The 9,859-nt window shown below is 41.3% G+C and overlaps 1 protein-coding gene across 3 annotated transcripts; it reads right to left on the bottom strand.

Moving 5' to 3' along the window:
• Positions 1-939: 939 nt before the first annotated feature.
• On the bottom strand, positions 940-9,413 carry LOC141908999 (uncharacterized). Of its 3 annotated transcripts, XR_012619656.1 has the most exons (7): positions 9,252-9,413; positions 6,544-7,137; positions 6,040-6,134; positions 5,215-5,433; positions 4,448-4,517; positions 3,013-3,775; positions 940-2,853 (listed from the first exon to the last, which is right to left on the bottom strand). XR_012619656.1 is itself a non-coding variant. In XM_074799319.1 (6 exons), exons 1-6 carry the CDS (start codon positions 9,348-9,350, stop codon positions 3,623-3,625), a joined length of 1,230 nt encoding a protein of 409 aa, XP_074655420.1. In that variant the 5' UTR covers positions 9,351-9,413; the 3' UTR covers positions 940-3,622. The 3 variants fall into 3 exon arrangements, 2 of the variants coding, with proteins under 2 accessions (XP_074655420.1, XP_074655421.1); XM_074799319.1 differs by having other exon boundaries at positions 940-3,775; XM_074799320.1 differs by lacking the exons at positions 940-2,853; positions 4,448-4,517 and having other exon boundaries at positions 3,601-3,775.
• Between the last annotated feature and the right edge of the window lie 446 nt (positions 9,414-9,859).

Genomic DNA, 9,859 nt, shown 5'->3' on the forward strand with positions numbered 1-9,859 from the left:
ATCACAGGCATTAGAAACCATAGAAAACAAGCAAAATAAACCCATTTCCATGTGTTTTCCAGAGTTTATCAAATCGACTGGGGAGGGGGAGGGAAATCGGTTCCCAGCATTTTCCAGAATTGTGGTCACCCCGATTTTATCTGCGTGCGTGTTTTTCTAACACAGTTCACATGTCTGACAGTCGTTTTAAATTCGGTCACGATGTGCATCTTAATCTTAATACATATATACAGTCGTTTTCAGACGGGACGCGTGAGTCTCGATCAGGGACAGCTATATCACGCTTCTCAAAAATAAACTTGCGTTTAGACGATAAAATTACTAATAACAATCCATTTTTTATTTTCAAAGAAAAACAGTATTTTACATATATCGCACCGGTATCTATCCACGAGCCAACCGTTAACCCAATTAAATCTACCTCTAAACACACGATAAATTCGAAAATAAACTGGCGAGCTCGTGTATGAGTTACGAATTACATCAAGGGGTCGCTACTTATACACTCAAAAACACCAGACCATGGGCGAACTTCGGTTTTCGTAGCAAGTCGACTAGTGGTCAGAACTAATAACAAGCGCACTGTAGTACGGTCGTCGGTGTCGGCCATCTATAGGAACTGGGCCCGAACTACAGCTCAATCGCGTGGCCGACCATTTCCGGACCATTGTTCCAACTGACATAGATTTAATAATTTATTTATAATAATCTATAATCACGACTCTGAAATGACGAGCCAACCCCTCTAGATTATTCTAGCTTCATCATCGTCATCTACTCAACGCGAGCTCTTGATTTCATGGCGAAACCTAATAAGTGGTTAATACGGCTATCAACCTGCCATCTGTACACCCCCTCTGACATTCACCATTCTCCCAAAAATGCTCGACCAGGCGTCACCACCCCCTGTGGCTGGCAGTATTACCCCCCCCCCCCCGGACATTTTTCTTTGTCACAACAAAAAAGGTTGTCGTGATCGTTAACCATCAATTTTAGATGGACATTCAAGATTTGTGAAAAATGCGTTCGACCAGACTTCGCAATTTAAAAGGCGATATGGCAGGTACAAACAACAGATTGACAGCTGCATTAATTTGATGTTAGATTGACGTTAATCTCTGTGACCTGGTGAGACCTAATAATTAATTGGCTAACGACGCAAATTACAGTAGGAAGTTAGAACAGATACAGACACTAAAAATTTTAAATATTTCTCACATATTTACATATTATTTACTACGTTACCGGTAAATATTTTTCGAACACGAACACAGTTTTTCAAACCGGATTTTTTTCTATCTTCCTAAAATCTCTAAGATTCTTCTCGTACCCGACAATAACTGCTATCTACGACATATTTGCAACGCATTGCATTTTAACATCTTTATTCGAACCGAAAATCTTTTATTTCAGCCTTTCTTAGTTGAGCGGGACCGTTCAAATCTAAACTTGCCAGGCGTTGATTGCCTCACGCCGACACAAACCCTGGCTGCAGACCTTTCATTGGTCTATTACACTGCTCAAAATGTACGCCAACCAGTCTATATATCTAGCCAATCAAATGCGTTGTTACAACAGGGTTCCAACGGGTCCTTAAATACCCTCGAATTAAGGAAGTCAAGATCTAAGGGGTTAAATACCCCAAAATTCTAAGCTTCCCCTCCAAATCCCCCTTAACCCTTTCAGCGCTGACTAATCAATACCCTATAGTGCTGGAGATAATTTGAAATTTTTAGAAATTCCACCCTAGTGTGTTGAATAACGGGAATACCACTATAGTGCGTCTACACCATGGCGCAGTGTATCGTTAGTTACTAGTATTTCAGTATGTTTGACAGGTGCTGCCATTTTTCTTCAAGAGAGATAATTACTAATTACATCAATACACCGCAGTGTGGTGTACTCGCAAAATCCATCACCGATTCATACACCGCACTGCGGTGTAGACGCACTGAAAGGGTTAAATACTGAAAATTGCCTCCGTAGATTTTTTTCCAACTGTTTTCCTCCATATACAATGTATGATGAAGCGAATCTGCTGGTGAAATAAAATGCAGCTGATTGGTGTAATACATAGAGCGGCAACCTATCTGCCGAGGAAATCTTGGTCTGTGTAATTGACCAACCAAGTGCCCGCGGTCAAGGTTAGCGTCAACGCCAGCTTCGGCGAGAGGCAATCAAATCCTGGCAAGCGAAGATGATCTGAAACGAGCTTGCGAATCTACTTCAAAATGTATATTTTTTTCATCATATTGACTTCACATCGTACGTATACTTTCAACCGAGACCAGAGGTTTAGTTTATCTATGTAGACTAGGGAGGAGGAGACCAAAAAATAAAATTGTGCTAAAAGAGCAGATAACTGGCTGTCAGTACCAATAGAAGTGCCGACGTGAAAGATAAATTTGATCCAAGAAAGCAGTTTACCATGGCTGGATCAAGACAGGAACACATGTAGCACGTGCTCCCATACCGAATCTCTTGCGACTTTTTGAAAATATGACGCCAATTTTTTCAGGGCACTTTTTCCACCCACAACTAATTAAGACAGCATTCTGCAGCACAAGAATCGGGTTACTCTTTAATGTCCCTCAAATGCCTAGAAATTCTATGAAAATGCACTGGAATTTCTAAATTTTCCAGACTCAGCACGCGTGGCCATTTGCCCTTTTTACCTGTAAGTATATCATATATGTCCTTTTCATTTCTTTGTGCTCCTTTCAAGGTCTGCCCCTAGATCCACACCCTTGCAAAAAGGAAGGAGTCTTCTGTAAAACTAAAATTCAGCTGAGACGATCAATTCTTGAATAGGGGATGCGCGATATCACACATAAAGCATATCAATGCTTATACCTGTAATATAAGTGTTACGACGATGATATCAATCTGCTGTCCGTGGACACCCTCTTAGAATATCAACCTTACAACAAGCGATCATCGAGACCAGCCTCGTTCCTGTCTGGATCCAAGGCATTTTTATTTTTTAAGGGAATGCTGCAGTTTCTATTTTACCTGACCACACGTAACGATGCATGGAAAATGAGATCATCCAGACTTAACCGTTCGAATAGCGATTTTAAGTGAATATCCAAGGGGGCCGGTACAGGCAGCAGATTGATCAATACGCAGTGTATTAGTTTGAATTATTCACTATGAAAGGCTATTAACCGGTACGAATACATTATCTCATCTAAAGACTCAAAGCATTAACGCAATCATTGATTTGATCCGACAACACAGGAGAGTATGGTTTTCATAGACAAGCGTCTGCCTACGATTCGGTCGAAGAAAAGATCCACGAAGTAAAACTGCGTAAGAAACTTCCCCGGATGTTTCCACTCAATTCTACGAGCAATGTTTCGAAAACTGGTCACAGAAAAACATCACTCCTCTCTTAGGTTGTTCTTCGTAATCGTAGAAATTCATAATTTCTTACAAAAGAGATTTTTGAAAACGTTGTTTGAGCACACATTGTTGTTTCCTAATTTCAATCAGCATCCTCCAGTGGTTGTTAGGTTGTTTCCAAATTTTGTTCATCATCATCCTCACTTGTTGTTGTTGGGTTGTTTCCTAATTTTGTTCATCATCATCATCCTCATTTGTTGTTGTTGTTGCTATAATTCTAGAATTCAGGGAGATACGATCCTCGTTTTTTCATTAGTAAACTTTGAAAGTCGCTGATACTCGGACGTGGAATGAATCCGATCAGCAACGCTAACTTCGCCGCCAATCCCGTTTTATTTTTCACCTCGGCGATGTCTTCGTCGGGTACGACCTGCGAATGAGAAGACCAGAAGAATGACAATCCGATTGCATTTTAACCTACTCGAAATATCCTGGTATTTGGTCGATATCCGGTATATTTCCATTGAGGTCTGAAATTTAATGATTCAAGACATGAAGAAATCTTAGAACGAACATGATTTGCATGAATCCCCGGATCTGATGATCTCACCCACTATTCACCCGCAAACATCAAATATGAGCACTTTTGGTTTAACCCTTTCCGTACCGACTAATAAATATCCTATAGTGCTGGAGAAAATTTGGGAAAATTCCACCCTAGTGTGTTGAATAACGGGAAAAGCACTATAATACCTCTACACCGCGGCGCGGTGTATCATCAGTTACTAATATTTCACTATGTTTGACAGGTGCTGCCATCTTTCAAGTGATAATTACTAATTACTAATTAAATCAATACACCGCAGGGCGGTGTACTAGCAAAATCTATCACCGATTTATACACCGCACTGCGGTGTAGACGCACTGTAAAGGTTAAGACGAAAGTTTCACAGTTGATTCATTGTTTAACAAGATTCGTATTAACGAGGTCCCACTGTAGAACTATAATACTGGATGACATTATCACGTTGTATTTTCAGGTCCCTTTAACTTCATTGTAACAATTTTCTGTACTAGTACTAGTAACGACTCTTTCGCTTACCCTATCAACTCTGTGCTTATAAATGAAGCCATCTTTATTAACGTGGAGAATGGAATAGCCGTCGATCCACCTGAAAATCAGCCTACACAAATTAATCAACCGAGCGTATCTCAACCAAGTGAATCTGACAAAAGTACACATGCCTGCTCCTAATACTCAGAACTGGAGTATTTAACTGAAGTTTATTTGGATAAACTTTTCTCAACTTGTTGAAATATCAAAAGTCCCAATGCTACTGAGTTCTGCGATCCTCAACTCAGTATCCATCCCAATGCTTCCGAGTTCCCTGATTCTCAACTCGGTGAAATACAGTTACTAGAAGACCCCGCCCAATAACCGGTCAAATCGGATGTTTGTTGAAATATCTTTATACTATTAACGAAATACATAAAATCCAACTCGGATATAACTCAAGGCGGCCACATTTCTACAGTTCCAAAAGGTCCAACTTGTGAGGAGTCTACTGCATGCAGTCCCAACGCTACCGAGAACCCTGGGGTTTTCATGAATTTAACTCAGAACTGTGGAGCTGGGTCCAATTCCAGAGTTCTGAGTTAAGAAATAACTCTGCGTTAACTCATCGAAAATGAACTAACTTTAACTCAAAGTTAACTCAAACTCACAACTGTGGAACTGGGCCCAGTCTATAAAAACGGGCCCTGATTCTCAATTCAGTCTCTAGTCAGCTAATTCAAATATACACAGTCCCAATGCTAACGAGAGAGGTGGAATCACACTTTATATACATTCCTGCGTTGATGACTTACACCGATTCATTTTTTATCGTTTTCTTGTAAACGCCGGGCATGAATTTCCAGAATTTGAACGCTTCGAGTTGCGGTAGACCGTGAATTCGCCAGCTAATTCGAACAGTACCGTCTTCTATATGAGTCGAAGCGCCGATGACTTGCACTCCTGCCTGAGCGTAGTTCAGATGAATCATCAATTTCATCTTGTTCAACTGCCAAACGTACGCGTTTATACCCCTGAAAATACCAAACATTCTATTATTGTTTACACCATTACGCAGGTGTCGCACAACACATGCCGCGATTTAGCTGCGGCCAAATTGGGATGGATCAGGCCCGAGTCAAATTTGGCCGGTGCCTAATAAGAATGCATGTTCAGACACTCCTCGATACTAAACACTGCTGTGAGAAAGTGAAGTGAGTCGCTTCTGGAACCAGTTGCAATTCACACATGACCCGTGCTAAAATTTGGAGGAAGCGAACATAATGTAGGATGTGAACCTTAAGTGTGTATCTCGTAGTTCCAGTTTTAGCCATCATTGCCACTAAACACAAGTTATCTCATAGCAGATCCTTCATATTATTCACTGTTTGAGCAATGTTTGGGATAAAGACTAATAAGCCATCTTCAGGCATACTGTAATAGTCCTTTGTCTAATAGTCTTAAGCCAAACCTTTCTCAAATATATATATATATATATATATATATATATATATGGTCTTCTATTCAAGAATTCTCTTTTTGGCAGACTCCAAAATTCGGCCATTAAATGCTGACAATTTTGGCTTTATTGCGTTACTTCGCTTTGAATTTACTTCGGTTCCGTGTCACGTGGGACTTACTTGAATATATCGTTCTTTCCGAAATAATTATTTTCGAAGACAACGTCCAAGGTGTAAATCCTATAATCGTGAGTGGTTTTTAAAAGTTTCGGGATCTGAAACGAAAACCATTGTATTATATAGCAGGCCGTATACCTAGTTTTTCAGTCCACCTATTCATGTATTTTACATACAATGCACGCGTTAAATTTGAATCAGCCATTCTTTTCCAAATACTTTAAGCATTATAGAACGCAATTACACCGCCTCTACCGGGGTGGCCTCTTTTTTTAAATTACTTTTTCCCTTAAAATTTCGTGACATGCACATTGTTTTCCCTGACTTGTTCTGCTAAGAATGCAATCAATTAATACAGTGAAATGCATAAGACAAAGACGGAAACTGTTTGATCATAACAATCTCAACATATTTCCCCGATTTCAATCTTTCCTTTTACAAAATTCCCTGACTTTTATAAAGAAAAGAAATATCCCCGACTTTTCCACCTGAAAAGCGCCCTACTACCTGGTAAATCATATTGTCTTTAACAAGGTTGAGCTGGTCCTGATTCGGGGCGTCTTTTTCCGCCGACTTCGACGATGGCCATCTCGATTCCGTAGCGTACCATACATTTCTCCGGCGATAATCGTCGGGCGCGGACGAGAAAAACGTCGTCGTCGTCATCGAGCCGACGTCGTGACGAATAACGGTGACCGGAAATCGCTCGCGAACCGACGTCGAAACGTTTCCGACGGATCCGAAATCATCGCCGCCGAACGAAGCGTTTGAACTCGAATGATCACAGATATTATCGCCGCCTGACGCGAAATCGTCTCTACGAATGAAACCGACCGAAATATCGTCGTTCGTATAGTTATACGGTTTGATTATCGATTCTAAAACGTTTTGATCGAGCAACGATGGCAAGACGGGTATTCGGTCGGGGTTGTCATCGGCAACGGTGGGCAAGGAAGAAGACCAGTCCAATAGTTGCAACGCGGCTACGCTCTGCAGCATTGGTTGATTCCCATCGAACAGTTTTTGGCGTTCGGTTTTTCGAACGGCCGAAATAAGTTCTTCGCTTCCGTGAATATTTTGAATATTTGTCTGCGCCGCATCCTAACAATATAAAAGCATTAGAATTGTTAGAGTGCAGTTTAGGTGGACAGGACTTAACAACCTAATGTGGTGCTAGTGCTACCCAGAGTGTACCATTTACGGTGCAGCTTAGAATTAACTTAACGTAACTTAACTTTAGCTTAGAATTAACTTAACTTGAAGCACACCGTCCACGCGATTGGAAGACATTTAATTACAACGATGTACGGTACACGTTTAATTTCATTTCAAAACGCCAATCAATAAGAGTCCTGCAGCCTGAATGCGGGGTCAGGACTAAAGGCGGGGTAGGCCTTGTAGATCGGATATTCTCATGGCCTACCATTAAGGTAAAGCCAGCTCATTTTTCCTCTAGAAACCTATTTACCATGAATGAGAGGACTTTGTGGTGAAAATGTTTGAGCGATGATCTCCTGATTGAAAACTGATGAGGGATATAAAGCCTAGCCTGCATCGACACTGCGATTGGAGAGAACTAGTTGCCGAGTAGTTTTCGCCGTATGAGAGCAACTGGCTGGATACAATCAGTTGCTCGAACGTGCCGATGTGAGCTAGCTTACGACTGGTTAGCGTCCATCTATCTCCAGTTCCAGCCAGTTGCCCATGTTCTACTTTTGAGCAACTAGTATCAGTTACTGTCTTACGATGTGGGCGCTCCATAATCAAAAACACATGGTTGCAACTGACTAAAACAAAGCAATTTGTCACCTGACTCGAGATGCCTTCCGAGAATATTTGCTAGATAACACATCTCGGTTGCTGTCGATGTGTGCGCTATGGACCTAGCGACCGGCATGAGCCAGGCAGTTGCTGGTTTTCATTAGATTTTCGATGTGAGCGGGGTACTCGCTCACTAGCAACTAGTTGTCTCCAGTCGATGTATGCTTAGCTTAAGAGAGATACTAAAGATCTCTTTCCAAAGTATAGGCCTTTCAATGTAGGAGCCTGAGTCTATACCGGCCATGGTATTTAAAACAACAGGCCATCTACTGTCTGTCACACATGCTCTTCGTGCAACATTTCCATCCGCAGTTTCTTTAATAATCAGTTGATCTGAGTATAGGCTATTATGCTTCAGTTCTTTCAGTAAGGATTCTTTATTCAGAAATAAACTATGAATTCACATAAACTTGTTAAATGTTTTCAGCCATCATTGTTTACTTAGAATACACTTGTGTAATGCTGAAAAACGGCTTTTTCAATGATGCCTTTTGTGCAATCCTTCAAAACAGTGTTGAATGGATTAAAAAACGATGTTTCAGTTTAACTGCCAGGTACGTCCTTTCTGGTCCTATAAAGACTCACATCAGGTGTGTACCACCAAAATTGACTGAACTAGGCTACCCGATGTGCTCTCAAGTCAAGTTGAGACATTGACTTGAGGATCTATGCACGATCAACGAAGTGGCTTCCGGAGGCTATTCGTACGCACCCGTACAGATTACTCTGCGGGTGAGGCTATATCTAGTTAAAACATTCGGCCAACTGTCAGCGAGCTTGGAGGTCGAGTGGTATGACGCTGCGCTAGTAAATTACTGGCCCGGGTTCGAGTCTCGCTCGATCCGCTCTATTTTTCTCTAACTCTCTTCTCCACACTTTTTCGAATTTTTCTAAGTCGTGCACCTCTGTGCGCATGCGCGGCGTAAATCAGTCAATCAGCGACGGTTATAAGCGTACAGTTCCTAGTTCCGTGCGAATAGCCTCCAGAGTAATCCGCACGGGTCCGTACGAGGCCGAGTAGCCACAGCGCACAATCAATTCTGACCTCTTGCCAAAATGACCACAAAACGTAAAACGGCCATCATGTACCTGATCTACCAAATCTTTCTTATGATGATGGGCTCACAGGGGCTCGTCACGATAGCTGGGGGTCAAAAATCAAAGATTTGACCCAATATCCTAGGTACCACCTATAAAAAAAGACACTTTTTTATAGGTGAAATCTTTGATTTTTTACCCCCAGCTATCGATATGCGCCCCTGTGGATGGGCAATAGGGGTAAACTATACATATCAAACTTCAAGACGATCAATTGATGATTGAAGTGTTCCAGCATGATTTCAATGACGAAAATAAAGCGTTGATTTGAATTGAGTGAATTAAAATCGACTTACGTCTCGATGTCGGCATTTCGATTGCGTCGCAGAATATCTCACGCTGCAAAAGTGAATCTTCAACGCGTTCGGTTTGAAATATCGAAGGGCTAGCGTCATGTTGAAGGCGAAATCGGACTTGTAGAATAAATTTTGAACATGCTTCGATCAGATTTCCGCGTTACTTCCTGATATGTAACGACGAAAAACCGACACGGCAATTCCAATGTTTAGGGGCCATCTCAACAAGTTACAGTCGAACCTCGTTAAATACCGCGATGAATGGAAAGAGATTTCTTCAAACGCACACTGGCAAACTATCCATTTTGTGAAAAAAATCATTACAATCTAGAACAAGGCTCTGGCCGCATCAACACTAAGAATCTATTTCAAAAACTCACTAATGGGTCTAGTTAGTTACCTAATCGTTGGTGGTAAGCTTTTTATATTCGGATGGGCTTATACCAATGGTTTGTGAAAATATCCGATCGTGAAACTAAACCACAGTCAGGTTACTGACTATAGAATGATCATTCTCTCAAAAGCTTTGTAAGAAGTCCCCGGCTGCTGCATCCCCTATCAAAATCTCCTCTTCAGGAATTAGCACACATACACGTGGTGTTTTTTTA

The sequence above is a fragment of the Tubulanus polymorphus genome, chromosome 7 (genome assembly GCF_964204645.1).
Source record: "Tubulanus polymorphus chromosome 7, tnTubPoly1.2, whole genome shotgun sequence".
Taxonomy (NCBI): domain Eukaryota; kingdom Metazoa; phylum Nemertea; class Palaeonemertea; order Tubulaniformes; family Tubulanidae; genus Tubulanus; species Tubulanus polymorphus.